The sequence below is a fragment of the Alternaria metachromatica genome (genome assembly GCF_023757995.1).
Source record: "Alternaria metachromatica strain BMP 0045 chromosome Unknown scaffold_10, whole genome shotgun sequence".
NCBI classification, from domain to species: Eukaryota; Fungi; Ascomycota; class Dothideomycetes; order Pleosporales; family Pleosporaceae; genus Alternaria; species Alternaria metachromatica.
Window position 1 is genome coordinate 971993 of NW_026055501.1, and position 15324 is coordinate 987316.

At 52.0% G+C, this 15324-nt stretch overlaps 6 protein-coding genes across 6 annotated transcripts; 3 read left to right on the forward strand and 3 right to left on the reverse strand.

Annotated features, from left to right (window-relative positions):
* Window positions 1-27: 27 nt before the first annotated feature.
* On the forward strand, window positions 28-849 carry J4E83_005441 (uncharacterized protein; the record flags this gene model as incomplete). The annotated part of the gene is made up of 1 exon (XM_049332360.1): window positions 28-849. The coding sequence occupies one exon, from the start codon at window positions 28-30 to the stop codon at window positions 847-849; it is 822 nt and encodes a 273-aa protein (XP_049188811.1).
* A 1140-nt stretch (window positions 850-1989) lies between these two features.
* Window positions 1990-2436, forward strand: J4E83_005442 (uncharacterized protein; the record flags this gene model as incomplete). Its single annotated transcript, XM_049332361.1, has 1 exon — window positions 1990-2436. The coding sequence occupies one exon, from the start codon at window positions 1990-1992 to the stop codon at window positions 2434-2436; it is 447 nt and encodes a 148-aa protein (XP_049188812.1).
* Window positions 2437-4752: 2316 nt separating this feature from the next.
* J4E83_005443 (uncharacterized protein) lies at window positions 4753-6326 on the forward strand (the record flags this gene model as incomplete). The annotated part of the gene is made up of 3 exons (XM_049332362.1): window positions 4753-5216; window positions 5336-5418; window positions 5665-6326. 3 exons carry the CDS (start codon window positions 4753-4755, stop codon window positions 6324-6326), a joined length of 1209 nt encoding a protein of 402 aa, XP_049188813.1.
* Window positions 6327-6448: 122 nt separating this feature from the next.
* Window positions 6449-7612, reverse strand: J4E83_005444 (uncharacterized protein; the record flags this gene model as incomplete). Its single annotated transcript, XM_049332363.1, has 1 exon — window positions 6449-7612. The coding sequence occupies one exon, from the start codon at window positions 7610-7612 to the stop codon at window positions 6449-6451; it is 1164 nt and encodes a 387-aa protein (XP_049188814.1).
* Window positions 7613-8548: 936 nt separating this feature from the next.
* J4E83_005445 (uncharacterized protein) lies at window positions 8549-9709 on the reverse strand (the record flags this gene model as incomplete). Its single annotated transcript, XM_049332364.1, has 1 exon — window positions 8549-9709. The coding sequence occupies one exon, from the start codon at window positions 9707-9709 to the stop codon at window positions 8549-8551; it is 1161 nt and encodes a 386-aa protein (XP_049188815.1).
* A 4154-nt stretch (window positions 9710-13863) lies between these two features.
* J4E83_005446 (uncharacterized protein) lies at window positions 13864-15235 on the reverse strand (the record flags this gene model as incomplete). Its single annotated transcript, XM_049332365.1, has 3 exons — window positions 13864-14239; window positions 14918-15126; window positions 15200-15235. 3 exons carry the CDS (start codon window positions 15233-15235, stop codon window positions 13864-13866), a joined length of 621 nt encoding a protein of 206 aa, XP_049188816.1.
* Window positions 15236-15324: the final 89 nt, after the last annotated feature.

Here is a 15324-nt window from a genome sequence, read left to right on the forward strand (position 1 = left end):
GCAGCAACCCCCGGCCGGGAGAATACAATGGTCTCCGACGGCAAACGAATGCGAATCCTTTGGCGCGACGGCGATGGCAACGGCGACTCCAACAAGACCTTCGTTATGCGGTCGAAGACTACAGTCCGCGGTCATCCGACCTGGAAGATGTACATGGCAAAGGTACCACGTCCCATCATCTATGGCAGAGAGGAGCCTCCAAGGTACGTATACCTCGACGATAAAGCCTGCTACGCAGTCTACAACTCCCAAACATATACCGCGAAGGAGCTCAGCACATTTTGGCCCTACGATTTTGACAACCTGGGCAACATCAAAGCCAGCAGGCCAAATCGTGGCCGGCCAGCACATCTCGAAAATTCTACCACTGTATTTGCCAGGGGTCCACTTCGTTGCTCCAAACTAGCAGAATATGAGTTCTGTGGTCGCCCAGCTTCATCAGGACAACAGACCCCTGACTGGCGCGTGAAGAGAGCAGCAGAGGAAGCGCAGGCGAAGAGAATCAAGGCTAGCATGCAAATCTCGCTCAGCGGTACCATGCCGGCTATGCTCAAGCCCAGCCCCTACGTTCCTGGTCCTATCGACGGTAACATCAAGCCACTGAGCATCAGCGACAGGGCTATCCAGGGCTCACCGTACTTTGACATCCCAGCAGCAGCCATGCGGAAGCGACCCAGACCTGTTCCCGGTGATATGGCTGCAGTATATGCAGGTTTCACTTCTAATCGGAACGCTGAGGCCACCGCAGCGAGCGCTGTACCAGAGTCGAAGAGGGTCAAAGTCAAGCAAGAGGTGGACATTCAGAATGAGCTGCTAGCGATGATAGAGAAGTTGGACAGCTCTGAATGAGGTGAGTGGCGCAAAAGCGGTCCTAAAAAAAGTTTGTGTTTGTTGGCTACTCTGTGTGGGCGTTGACAGGATGGTCGAGCGTTTGGTGATGTTTTGAAGGACGGCTGGGCACTTTTGACGAAAAGGTAGCAAGTGGGAAGAAGTCGATCGACTACAACCCAATGATTGTGACCTTCCCACACTATCCTAACTTACTCCACAGCACTACTGTTCAAAACTTTGATAATGATACCGTTGCGAAGGCCTTCAGGCTCTGTTTTCAGTTACCATCCTTCATGGCACGTAATGGTGCGTGACGTCACGCGTTCGCGCTAGCTGCAGGTGCCCTCTTCGCGGCTTCCACTTCACCCGACCTGCAACAAACACCACAACACAAGACTGGCATATGTGCAGGACCTCAAGAAAGAACATCCTGGAATCTAGGCCGATGCGTCGTTAAAGATGTCGGCAAATGAGACCCACTGGTCGCAGTCACACCGACTGGTTTGTCTTGCCAGCGACGCAAACCACAAGCCATGATCGCACTGCTGGAAACACCGAGAAAAACCCGACATCGCTATTCAACCACGTTTTCCTGCCTGTCAGGAGGTCAAGCTACCGTAGAAGCATCCGAGACAGTGAGCCAGTTTTCGGTTCAAACCTTTTGGCACCAACAAAAGTCCATCTGCCCACCTGGCATGTCTCACTCAAAATGCGTGGCCATGAGCTTTGTAAAAAGCCAGGATGTTTCAGTGGCAGCGAGCCGGGTCTCGCTCGAACAACAACTTCACTGAGACAAGCCCGGAATAGCATATGTCTCTAAGCCACGCTGTTCGTTCTGAGAGTTGCTGTGGGAGGACGGCGAGGGCTCAAGGTTTGTCTGCGTACTTAAATCATCTACTCTCTCAAGCTGAGTTCTTGTTGCATAATCCAGCTCGTGCCTAACATCTCTGACTCAACACCTCTCTATTTCTACCGACTCGTACAACTCCGACAGGTAAGCGATCTTCACGGATTCGTGGGTACTTTATGGGAGATGTGACCATTTCGGGCGCCAAAAACAACGCATCCACTATCTGATATCTTGACTGACATCCTTCCAGTTTCGCAACTCGCCACCTGCTTTGGCTCCAAATGCTGTCTCTCGGTGCGGCTCCTCACATGGCGACCCCCAAACCACCCGAAACATTAGAAAAGCTTCTGGAAGCTACTTCCAAAACAGCCCGAGTTCACCATTACACCGAGCCTTTGGGACTCCGACAACCCTCTGTAGGCGACAAAGGCGGAACCAAACGAGGACGGCCCAGATACGAGGGCACAGCCGGCGACCTCAACAAAGCGACTAAAGAGACTGTGGATCAAATCTCTGGCACGTACCTCTCCGTGGAAGAACTATGTGAGGCGATACGTTCGCAACCTACCTTTCTCGATGCGAACGTGGAGCCACTCATGAAAAAGTACGGTCCCTTGTTATGGAACCACGATAGTGGCTTCAAGTCACGCGCCAACGACATCGACGAACTGAACCAGGACTATGTTCATCCCGATAACCTCTTGTATGAAGATGATCAAGATCGCAATAAGTCAGTATTATCTCAGAGGGTCTGAGAGCTAGCTGACGTGTTCCTCACAGCATCAAAACGCTTGTGTCTTGCTGGATCATTCGGCGTGCATGTGTGAAAATACGGGAGCGTCCTTCCCAAGAGATCGAACACTCAAATCAAGCGGTTGAGTCTACGGGAGCCCCCACTGTATCCACGGAACCCGGTCGCACATGGACAGCTCTCATAATCTCTTGGTTAACTCTAATATGGTTATGTATCGTATGGTCAGTCCGCAAACTCTTCCTTGTGGCATTCTTTCTTATGGCATGCGGTTTGTTGTCAATTTTGGACAAGGCAACGCGAGATCAGTCTCGTGGAACTGGAGAGGTCAGCATGTTGGCTCGCCAGGCTTTTGGGTTCGATTAGACCTTTTACGCCTTTCATGTCTATCGTCGTGGGTCAGGAGTTCTGTGAGTTTGCTTCTTCGCTGGAAAATGGGCAGTAAATGGCATGATGGAAGCAAGCAGATGTTCTCAATCCATTCTTTCTACCCGATCAAAGCAACGCCACACTTTGATTGATGTACGAACTATCTCTCGGGCCGGTCTACACCAAGGATCGGAAGATACTACCCCTGCATCGGAACCTCAAGTGTCGGAAAGTCGGTTAAGGCGACGCCACAGACGCAGTCCGGCTCCTAGTTTCCTAATCTCGTTTCGGCTCCAGTGGCGTACGCCTCCGACACGTAAAATTAAACGGGGCGGTACGTTGCCGAAATAAAGGAGTCGCTAGTCATCGCTGGGCAGGATCAGCAATGCGGCGCGGTTGGCTCCATGGTTGAATGGAGTTAGCGGCGGTGTTTGTGTATCAGCTGCCAAGTGACATGAAGTGCGTGCACACTACCAGGCCAGGGAGCAAACGCCATGTAGGATTCCTAAAGCTTCACCGGTAGCCGTGCTCATCACTTCCTCACATTTTCCATCACTCGTCAACGTGTGATTCGGACTCATACCTGCATGCACTCGGCTCGACTAGCCAAAAGCCCCCAGTCGGCCTATGGGCGTTGTCACAGCCACCCGTTGAATCCAACTGCAGAATTTGCTTTCTTTTCTTCCCCAGGGGTTCAGGCTTGTGGATACTGTTGCCTACGCTACGTAGATGTCATCGGTAACGGCATCTGGGCGGCCTGGGCAGTTCTTTATTCCCGATGTCAGGCGGACTTAATGAAGACGCCAGATTCTCGCTGTGATGTGAGTTTATCACGAAGCATTGGTCTCTCAGATCTTGCACGAAGGATGCAATGATTACCTTCAAGGTAGGGCTGACGTACAGCTCATAGAATCCTATGGAAGCACGAAATGCGGCAACGGCTTTGCTACACCCGTCCGGTAAGGCACGTGTGATTGCTAAAGCATGAACCCAGCCCTTTCCGTCGGTGCAAAACAGGGGAGCTAGAAAGGGACAGGCCATAGCTTCCACGTAACTTTAGCGAACCTTGGAAGGACGCTCTCAGACCAGCTCCTGGCCTATCGGATAGCTTACCATGATATCTCGCTGCTCAACATCATTTCGACCAGTATTTCCATCCTTAATAGCGCTATGAAGGTCCTCCTCTTTGCCGATCACGCAAAGAGTCTTCTACGCTAGAACACGTTCCCCGAAATTGCATATTCTAGATAAGAGCAGAATGTGTGACAGTATGATCAAGACCTGTGGCAGCTTGCTCGTGATGAAGAGAGCGAACTCCAGAATATGACCTGAGCTTTCTCGTAAAGCTAATATCAGGGGTCTTGTACAGCTTGTGCTCATCCTGTAATAGGAACTTCGAAGGTTGAAACATTAGTTATCCTCGAAACCACGTACTTGTAAGCGTGAAATAATACCCATGCAGTAGAATGCGATGCAGAATCCAGCCACCGCTAGTGCGGATATGGCATTGAGTATGTATATCTCAAGTCGGACCGGGGATACGTGTCGTACGATGGGATGTAATACTCCCTGCCAAGCGGAAATCCTCCCCGTTTCATCGCCGTGGTAGCTCTACGCCTAGTCGCCGAAGCGACAGGTCAGTCTTGGTGAACAAGATACAGCTGTAAAGGGACATCACCATCATGTTATAACTGATAGACTGTGCTCCCGTTTTGCACGCCAGCTTCATGGTACTACACTCAAGATTGTCAAATACCGTTCTACGCACGACTTGTACCGTTGTCCCCCCTGCCCTGATCCAGATACCAAAGGTGGCAAGGACGACGATATTGTTACAAACAGCATCTGGCAAATATAATGTATGTTCGGATCCACACAAGCAAGCGTTGAAAGTCTTTTCTAACCGAATCAAAAAGCTGGCAGCAATAGATTGTCGTCACAGTTCCTGGCTATGCCACCAGAATTTACAGCCCTGATCCAAGAATGCACCAGAGGATCAACCAAGGCTTCATCATACCTTTCTCGCCTGGGGCTGCTAAACGGGTTCACCGACCCCACAAAGCCAGGACGACCAGGATTCAAGTCGAATGATACAATTCGAAAATTCTGGAAAGCCACGAACGACAAGGTTCATGCAATTGCGCTGCTTTACAAGTCAAGAAACGCCATACGCGAAGCACTTGTCAGCCAGCGTATTACTCTGGACGAAACTGTCAACGAGTGTCTCGAGGGGGCTGGGCCTAGGATATGGAGTGACGGAGTGGTAGCAGAGTTTCTCACTACTCCTGATGTTACTGGGGCGCTCAGTGAAGCCCTTGATGCCGAGTCTGCTCCCAAATCCAAGAACGCTTCAGAGTTCGCCGAGAGAGGGTACCCGAGACACCTCATCTATGGAGATCCTGATGATCGAAACAAGTCAGTTCATAGCAGCTCAGTAGTAGAACGATGAGGACTAACATTCCGCGATCCAGGATCCGACTAAACGTGTTCGGCTATATCATCCAACGTGCCTGTCGTAAGGCCGAAGATGATAGACGCAAAGGGAAATCCTCTGACGCCGCGCCCGAAACCGAGGATCCCAAACCGCCAACAAGCTTCATGGACGCCGTACGCGCCGGTAACTCCAGGCGTATCCGCAGCATGTCGCCATCGCCTGATACCAGTACGGATGAGCTCGCTCACTTTTCTCCGACCGGCGTTTCAAACAGTTCCAAATCCAAAGAGTATCCCAATGTCCCAGCCTCCAAGACCAGATCACTGAAAAAACCATCTTCCACACAACAGGACATTTCACAAACCCGTACCACACACGGTGTTTCTGTGGTGATACCTCCAAAAAGGCGTGCGGGTACTGGAATCACAGCTTTGGAGAACAGCAAGCGTAAACAGAGCAGATCCCAAGTCGGCAGTAACCCAGGGAAAGCCAGTGAGTCATCCGTCAAGGACAGGGCCAACTTGACAGAAAATGGTATGGACGCCCAGTTCCTCCATGATCGGGGTAAGCTGGGAATCCAGCTCCTTGGTCTTTTCGAATCACAGAATCCCGAACGCCAAGACGTTGCAGAGATGCAAAAGGTTGTGGGACACATCGACATGATGGCCGTGAAATATAGTGAAGAGCTCAGGGAGGGACTGGAAAGCAGCAAGTACGAGAAGTACAAAGGAGCTCTGGAAAAATGGCTAACATGCACGCGAACACTTGTCGAGTACCGCGAGGCTACTGGTCTTTCCGGCGATGGCCAAGCCATATTAACCGGCTTCAAAGCCCTGCCAGTGGAGAAGAAGAAGGCGGGACGTCCTTACTTCATGAAGGTTGAAGAGATCCGAGCATGGCGTGAGTGTGATAGTACGGCGCTTCCAGGATTCTGTAAAGAGGTGGGTTCCATGCTTTTGAAGATGGCCAGTTTTCCCACGTTGGGCAAGGAGTCAGAGTTGGGTATGGAGCTAGATGAGCTTCTTCTAGGTCTGATCCCTTTCACGACGCGGCTGATGGAATGCTTCCTGGCCACGCCGCCCAATCCCTGATACCTAAAAGGGTTGTCAACACCTTGTCTCGGTTTGTATGGGCGGTATGTTGCGGCAGCTCGGTTCAGAGGGCTATAGAGGACTGGTAATATATGCGTCGATACTGTTCTACAAGATTATTACTACACCACACTTCGTACCTTGAAGCAATGTTCGTAACCCCCCGTGACAACACCTGCAGTATTGACAATTTTGGGATATCGCCAACCGTCCAACGACTGCCTCACTTCGCTTGAGCCGATGTTCAACTGTTCCAGTATTTCCATGACCGCAGCATACAAAACATCGAGGTTGCCGTCTTCGACCTTAACGGCGATTCCTATAGCACCGTGATTCATCCCAGCCAAATCTGCGTCGGGCACGGCGCGGACAGCGACTGCATAGCAGGCATCTGCTCCGATCTTGCCAACGACCTGCCCACTATAAGGCGTCATGAGCGCTGTGTCGAAGCGACCTTCGCCAGCAACCAGTCCAGGGTAGCTGGCCATGCACTTGTGAATCCGAGCTAGATGTTGTGTTCTCTGATCTAGTGTCTCTTTCGAGGGACCATCGGAAAGGTCAGCGGCATCCGCAAGCCTGGCAAACATGAGCGCGAGGTTCGGAAGAGGCATTGCTGGTGTTGGAAGATTGCATCCGTCGACAGTCCATAGCACCTCTTTCTTAGTAAGCCCGCTTATGTCCTCAACAGCTCGGTACACGCACTGCTGCATGGCATGCTCATGTAGGTAGTAGTCGTGAGCCGTAGCGCCCAGACACAACGCACCTGCTACCATACCGACATGTTTTCCAGAGCAATTGTTGTAGATAGCAGTCGGTGTAAAATCTTCTTTGATCCACGCGCGATTGATAGCAGCGTTCTGAGCGGGGTGTCCACCACATGTGAGAACCTTCTCTTTCTCTCCCGTCTTCTTCATCATCGCTTGTGCTCGTTCGATATGTCGAGGTTCACTACTATGCGAAGCGCACATGAGCGCTACATCTGCGTCATCGTAATCGAATCTCTCCGCAGCTCCAGTTTCCAAGATCGCAAGGGTCTGAATTGGCTTCGTTGACGATCGCGCAAGCGTCATCCTTTGGTAGTCGCCAATTGTGTAGAGTAGTTTGCCAGAGGCATCAACAATGGCTGCGTGTACGTTGTGTCTGTTCTCGATGATGCCACCTCGGTAGCTGATGACTACGTCATTCTTAGGGAAACTATCCGATCCATCCTTGATAACAGTACTCTGCGTCAAAGGTGTTGTCGCGTCTTGTGGCTTCGCATTCGTATCCTCCGTGGCATGTACCATGGCTTGGCTAAGTCTGCTATATTCTGTGGAAATCGACTGGGACGCGAGCGGCGAAGATCCGAGATACTATGCTGATGGCTTCTCTTGTTCTAGAGTTTGAGAGGAGAACTGCGTCAAGGTTGAGGCCTAATTGTGGAAGACATAAGTGGAGTGCGAGGAAATATTGTTAGTGTAGAACGTTGTCGCGTCCGGCGTACACCTGCCTTTCAATGTCTAGCGCGAGTGTCTTCATTACCTAACCGCCGTCCGATTGAGTATGTCATTGCGTATGTAGGGCTAAGGAGGCAGCGCATTTTCATGGGAATGGACTGCTTGAGATGCGCCCTACACGTGGCCGATAAGGCGCGCGATAAGGGTCCGAAAGGGCCTGCGAATGGTGAACTGGCTACGGTGGTGTCGCGAAAATTTTGCGGTTGTTGTCGCTGAGCAAACCAGGAAGATTTATCGGACAGTATCTGACGCTCTCTTCTCGATAGTTGCAGGCGACTGACGATGAGGCTTGGGATGGAATCAAAAGTCGTGAGACTGGGCCTCGGGAAGGCGCGCAGCACGCTAAGACACTAGCGTGTTTGACCCTAGGAGGCTACGGGCTTGCTTTTTGAACGCGTGAACGCGTGAACGCGTGAACGCGTAGAAAGTGGCCTCCTTGACGCTCCACACGTGTGACCAGGTGGAGTTGTTGCGACAATACCGACGATGCCGCCGAACAAACTATGCTTACTTTGATACACCTTCCAGTCGCCGCGACAACGGCAAGCCTTATCGTCCATAGGTTTTTTTAGCCTGTGTAGTCGCGATCATGGATTGTGCAGAACTCGAAGGCATGTTTGAAGTAGAAGAAAGTATTGATAAATTGTTCGCTAAAAGTATATACATCCAGTTGAAGAGAAGGGAATTTTTGAGCTCCTGCGCAGCAAGAACTGGTGACGTCACCGTCTATACGCTGAAGCTTACAGCGGGAGTCTTCCAGTTCACGAACTCTGGGCCGATCTTCTTGAGGTCGGTTACACCAATGTTCGCCGCGTCATTGATGAGCTCGTACTTGAGCATCTCTGTCGCCCTTGCGACACCCTCAGCGCCGTAGATGTTGGCGTACATGAAGGGCCTTCCGAGACCGACAGCCTTTACACCGAGGGAGAGGAGCTTGAGAACATCGGTTCCGTAGCGGATACCTCCGTCAGCGTAGACCTCGATCTGTTGGAAGATCTCAGGGTCCTCGTTGTAGATCTCTAGGGCGACTTCAAGGGAGGAGGGCGAAGTGTCGGTTTGACGGCCGCCGTGGTTGGAGAGGAAGATGGCCTTTACGCCCTGCTTGACGGCTTCGCGAGCGTCTTCGACAGTCTGGATACCCTTGGGGATGATAGGCAGGGAGGTCATGTTGGACAGCTGCTGGTAAAGATCCCAAGTCAGGAGACTCAGGTTGACGTCGGCGGAACCGACACCGTAGCGGGCAGCACGGTGCCTGACACCATCACCGGGAGAGTCGACAGTCAGGACAATAGCCTTCGCACCAAGATCCTCGATCCTCTTGAAGAGGACCTGGGTGTCGTTCATGTCACCGTCAAGGTAGACTTGTTGGAACAAGACCTGCTCTGAGCCGTTGGGGCGAGCAGCGTAGATGTCTTCCAAGCTCTTGGACGAGTAGAGCGAGGTCATGTAGAGGATGTCGCCTTCGCCGGCACCCTTGACGAGCCCAAGCTCACCATCCTCGTTGGCATATCCACCGCGTGCACATGGGGAGATGAAGAAGGGCGCTGAAAAGTTGTGGCCGAGAATAGTCGTGGGCATGGAGGCTTGGATGTTGGTGATGTCGCGGAGGACGCGAGGCCTCAATCGGTAGCGGGAGAAGACTTCGAGGTTGTTGCGGTATGACCATTCGCCAGCCGCTCCGTTGCGGTAGTATGTGTAGGCGGAGGTGTTCATGTGCTGGCGGCCGACCCATTGGAAGTCTGGCAGACCGACCAAAGACTTGAGAGGAGGTAGGGTGTCATTAGCGACGAATCCAGCCAACTGGTCGTCGATACCAGTATCGGGTTCGTTGAGGAAAGGGCGTGCTGCCAGAGCGCAAGTAGCGAAAGCAAGGAGTGAGTAACGCATCTTGAGCGAGTACTGTTGGGGTATCTAAGAGCAGGAAAGATCGACTTTGGGTGAAAGATGGGATGAGTGGAAGATCCCAAGACTCTTATACCCCCTCAGTCAAGCCTGGGAGACATGGGACAGGCAGTGCTGTGCCTACTCGCATGCAAGTCGCTCTGGGCACAAGATCTTGCATGCCATCTAACCCTTGCCTGCACACCATCTGTGCCAAACTGGACTTGACATGGCGCTACTTGCCAACTTGGGTTTCGAAACCATTTGCGTCATCGGAGAAGGGCCGCGAAGTCCCTTCATCTGATAAACAATCCTGTCAAAACGTCTAAAGTGGAGCACCACTACGTCCCGCTGTGTCGCCAAGCGCTCCAGAGGCGGTCGCGACTGGGTTGTTGTTTAGCATGAATTGGACGCACAGGGCACAGAAAGCTGCATCGGACCGATGTGGTTCATGTCAGGATTGTCAGTCCAGGCACGCGGGTGACCCACAGCGGAATTTCACATCAATCGGTGCCGTCGCGGTAGCTTGATTGGTCAGTAGATTGATAATGGCTGCACAGTTCCTGAGATTGAGGTACCGGAACCAGCTCGAAACGTGGAAGGTGGCTTCGGTCACTGCCGTGGGATTCCCAGGTTGCTCGGCACATTGCCGGACCTGGAACGTCACTTATCCCACGAGCTAGGCTGAAACGTCTTCCAACTTTTCAGCCTGGTGACAAAGCAAGCAGCGCCTTGATTCCTCTGCTTCTCTAAGCCTTACATTGGTCACCGATGGCGATAGAACAACGGGCTATGCTCTGGTCGATTAATGATGAATAAATGATGCAACCAACGTCGTTATCCCCCCATCAGGATTACGACAATACTGAGTTATTACAACTTGTTGCTTCCTGACGAACTTCACATGAGAAATATTGAGATCAAAATGAGATGATCCATCAATACGGCATCGTAACGATGATCAAGATCGTGTGTCATGTGTGCTCTGGTCGGGCGTTGTGGCAAGGCGGCTAATTGCTGTCCTTGGCCCGAGGTCGCAACATCGATCGCACACACATGCTGCATCGGGCTATGTGCATACCGGACTTCCTGAAAAAATGCTCGTTATCTCAGGAAATTGGCTACTCTCTGCGATTGATGTTGTACCTACGGTGCTACCGCATCGGATCGCCGCTCCGAAGCTACGCCTGTACTCCAGTGGGCTGTAATGCAGGTCTTTCAATGTCGGCACAGTCACACGTCCCCTAACCGCCTACTGAAAGAACCTTTTCTCGCGCGAACAAACGATTATACATGATACTGAGGAACGATGAAGGAGTGAACAGTGGCCCAGATAATTTACAGCCTGAATACGCTAGTGAGTTAGCGCGAAACGGCCAAGGCTCTTTTCCACCGGGCCACGGGTTCCTGCTCACATCTGTCTATCCACCGACGGCGAACATCCCAGGCCAACGCTGTGTATCGATTTTACTCCACATTCATAGCTGGAAGAACGGGTGTCAGCACTATCCGCCAGGGAACCGGGCAAATCCGATTACGCCCAGGTCGCATCTCCGTCTTCCCTTGCTCGCTCCCTGCAAAGCATCGCATTCGATGCCTCTTAATAGGACATCAACCATGGCTTGGCTGATGGGGCTTTCTCTTCTGAGCGTACGAAATTAGGGGGCTTCGTGAAGGCAAAGCTTTGTGTAAATTCCGTCCGTGAAACGATGCCTCCTCTTGGCGTAGTGACAGCCACTTCGGGAACCGAGAGACGGCCAGGGATCATGCAACACTCCAGTGATGCAGCAAGCTCAATTACTGAATACCGTTGAGCCTGCAGAGCTCGTGAGGACAACATGAACTGGTTGCGTGGTTCCAAGAGGTGCGGGGAACTCGTGCCGCTAACGCGGGGTTATGCCTACCATCAACACTGTCCTCTTTGTTCACTCACAGACACGGGCACAAACAGAAGAAGCCTTCCGTCATGGCAAGCAGCTTACGCGTTGCGGCCTGTCATGCGTCACCTGTCTTTCTCAATGCACGCAAAACAACAGATAAAGCCCTATCCTTCATCAGACAAGCGGCATCCAACAAGGCCAACCTCGTGGTCTTTCCAGAAACCTACATCTCTGCCTTTCCGATCTGGAGTTCTCTACGACCCCCTACTGAAAACCACTCCCTGTTCCAGCGTATGGTACAAGAATCTATCTATGCTGATGGCGATGAAATGGAGGCGTTGCGCGAAGCGGCTCGGTCGAATAACATCCTAGTGAGCATCGGCTTCAGCGAAAGGTCACGACACAGCAACGGCTGCCTGTACAATTCGAACATCTTCATCGGTACCGAAGGCGAAGTCCTAGTTCACCACCGAAAGCTGGTCCCGACTTTCTTCGAAAAACTCACATGGAGTAGCGGTGACGGCTATGGGCTTCGTGTTGCCAACACGCAATACGGGCGTATCGGCGCGTTAATCTGTGGCGAAAACACTAATGCACTTGCAAGGTACTCTTTGATCGCGCAAGCAGAGCAACTTCATATATCAACATGGCCGACGATATGGCCGACAAGAACTTCGCGTCACACAGCGCAAACCGCCGAGCAAACCGCCGACGATAGCAGTTTGCAGTCGAGTCCAAGCGCTGCGCGTGGAACAAACTATGACAACTTAGCCGCAAACAAGACCCGTGCTGCAGCACATTGCTTCGAAGCAAAATGTTTCGGTGTAGCATGCTCAGGCCACCTTGGTGAAGATGCTATCAGAACGATCATCGAGGGTGCAAGTCAGGCGGATGTAGTAGCCGAGACCCTTCAAGCTATGCCTCGAGCTGCGACCTTCTTCCTGGACCCTACCGGCGCGCCTTTGCCTAGCTTCACCTACAAAGGTGCGGAGAAAGAACATGTATCCGCATTGCAAGATCAAGAAGACATATTGTATGCCGACATGAATCTTGACGACTGCATCGAGGGCAAACAATACCATGATGTGGTTGGCGGATATCAGCGACCCGACGTGTTTGACCTCAAGGTCGACCGATCTAGAAAAGAACCGGTGCGCTTTATTTGAGATCAGAATACTGCGGATGTTACCTACCAGTCGTATGTTACTTTAGCCTGCTGTCTCGGAATGCGCCGAACCGACTCACAGTGCGCTCCTCGATCGCGTGCACATCTTATGCACAGGCCGGCGGCACTACTTCGACACGCCACAACACTTTTGCTCATCACCCTGGAAGTCAGCAAGCTCATCATGGCGCAATTGTATTACAGAAACCTTCTGTCTACAGCCGCCGCAGCGGCCCGTCAATTTTGGGTTTCTTGACCCAAACGTACGGGCCCGAGCTGACTGTCAGCAAACTCTTGCGGGGTGAGAGTTCTCACCCAATCCTTGGGCGTGGGTTTCGATTCAGATGGCTGCAGATCGAGCAGGGGTCGCGAGCTGTCGCAATCAAAAGCTTAATATTCGGTCGGTCGTAGCTCGGGGACTCTAGAACCACATCACGTCGCACTGCAACAAGGCCTAGGATAAATGTTCAGACGCGGAACTTACTCGCATCTCTTACAAACAACATACGATTTGCATTGACCGCCTGCCATCAATATACCGAACATTCTCCATGGGTGTTGCCAAGTGCTTTCAAGTTGAGTGCTTATTACTCGTTCCGGTGTCCTGGCATTGGGGAACATGAATCAGCTTGATCTATGATCAGCAGCAGGCCTGAGCGCGTTGCCGACTTTGAGAGGGAAGCGCGCATCTCAGCCCTCAAGCTCGACGTTCAGAAGTCTCTTCACAACACCCAGCCATATCGGCCAAGTAAAGCGCAACGTTCGCAAATCCTTGGATACGACATGATTACTTTACACCATCACAGTCGTAGTGCTTCAAGACCAGGACCGAAGCCGGTATGCAGGTTGCGGCGTTCAGCCATCGGAGTGTCAGCAGGTCGCATACAGCTCAACTCGAAGAGTACGGATCAAGCCGAACGTCCTCGCACGTTGCGCGCGTCAGGATCAGTCAGGCACATCAAACAGGTAGCAAGTTTTGCGAGAGAAAGATCCCCTTGTTTGTTGTGCAACTAACGTAGCATCTCAAAACTCTCGCACTCTTCTCAATCCATCCCGAGAGACGGTGTTGACCGCCTCTCTTCCCCTGTGTCCTTCTTCCGATCTCCGATGTCTCTCTAGCCAAACAAATCCCCAAATGCAGACCCATCATCCGAGTCCGCGTCGATATCGATACCCTCCTCTCCGTCCTTCTCGTCATCTCCATCCTCTCCAGTTGTCTTTCCATCGTCCTTGATATCGGAAGCGTCACCGCGACCGGCTGGTGTGGCCGTGGTCGCGGTGAGGATAATGTCCTTGACGTCCTTGCCGTCGAAAGCCTTGCTGAAGAGTGTGGTCCAGATAGGCTCGACGTCCTCGATGCCAGCGGCTTTGAGTAGTGCTTGCAGCTTCTCGGGGGTGATGGCGATGCCTTCGTCGGCGAGGATCAAGGCGGCGTAAGAGACGGCTTGTTCGGCCTTGTTGGTGGTGGTAGACATTGAGATGACGCGGTAGCTTGTGGGTCGATGAGTGGTGTTGAGAGAAAAATTTGACAACCGTAGCAACTTCTTGTGACCTTTGGATCGTCTTGTTGCTCTTGTCGGAGAAGCGAAGTCTTTGTGTTGGTGTTGAACAGGGTCTCTCGTCCAGGTAGTGAATTCGTTATGCAACGTTGGACGGGACGAGTCACTTTATATGTGCGTGCGGAGGAACACCAGCTCCTCTGAGTCTTAGAATGCGCTTGTCATTCTAAGACTATATTGGATTGCGATCCATGTATGCGATCATAACGCGCACTCTGCGATGACGACCTATTATCTGAACAGCCGACCGCTCACGGTACCGCAGCTTCAGACGAGCTCAGATGCGCTCTCGACGGAGGGCTATTATTGGTGCGCGAAGACTACGCCTCGAACATTAAAGGTACTGTTTCGACGTCGGAGTCAGCAAAAGGGCGCAGCGCCACCCAAAACAGCGGTTCGCCTCGTTGCTCTTCTGAGTCACGGCCAACATCACCACACAAAGCCACTCAAGCGAACCCTGAAAACAGAGTAAAGAGACGTACCGTTTCACTAAATAGGATATGATGGTTCCGTAGCTCACAGTCATAAGGCGATTTATGACTACATCCCCGGATGGACCCAGAGGCAGAAGGCTTCTGAAAGCGAGCTTGCCATGGGCGCCAGCACGAACAAAAAAAGCATGCGCACAGCTGCCAAACGCTCCTCTGTGTCGGTCCGCCGCTTCCAGATGATCTGCGACATGTTTCGAGCTGCGTCGTCATGTTCCGGTAAAAGCTGCCGCTTCCATGCGATACCAGCGTCTCTAACAGCATAGTTCAATGTGAACCATTGGAGCTCCGTCATGGTCAGCTGCTTGATCTCGTACAGCGTCAGTACGCCCTGCGACAATGATTGGTTAGCACACCCGGGAACACTGATGTCTACCTAGGTATAGACATTATAATGAACTTACCCTGATGTCCCCCCATCGGTATTCCGCCTTCCGCATAGCTGCGTGTTCTGTCGTGTTCGGCAACCACAATATATCCTGCTCGCATACTAACTTCCCCGTATTCGTGCGATATAAGCGCTTTTTGT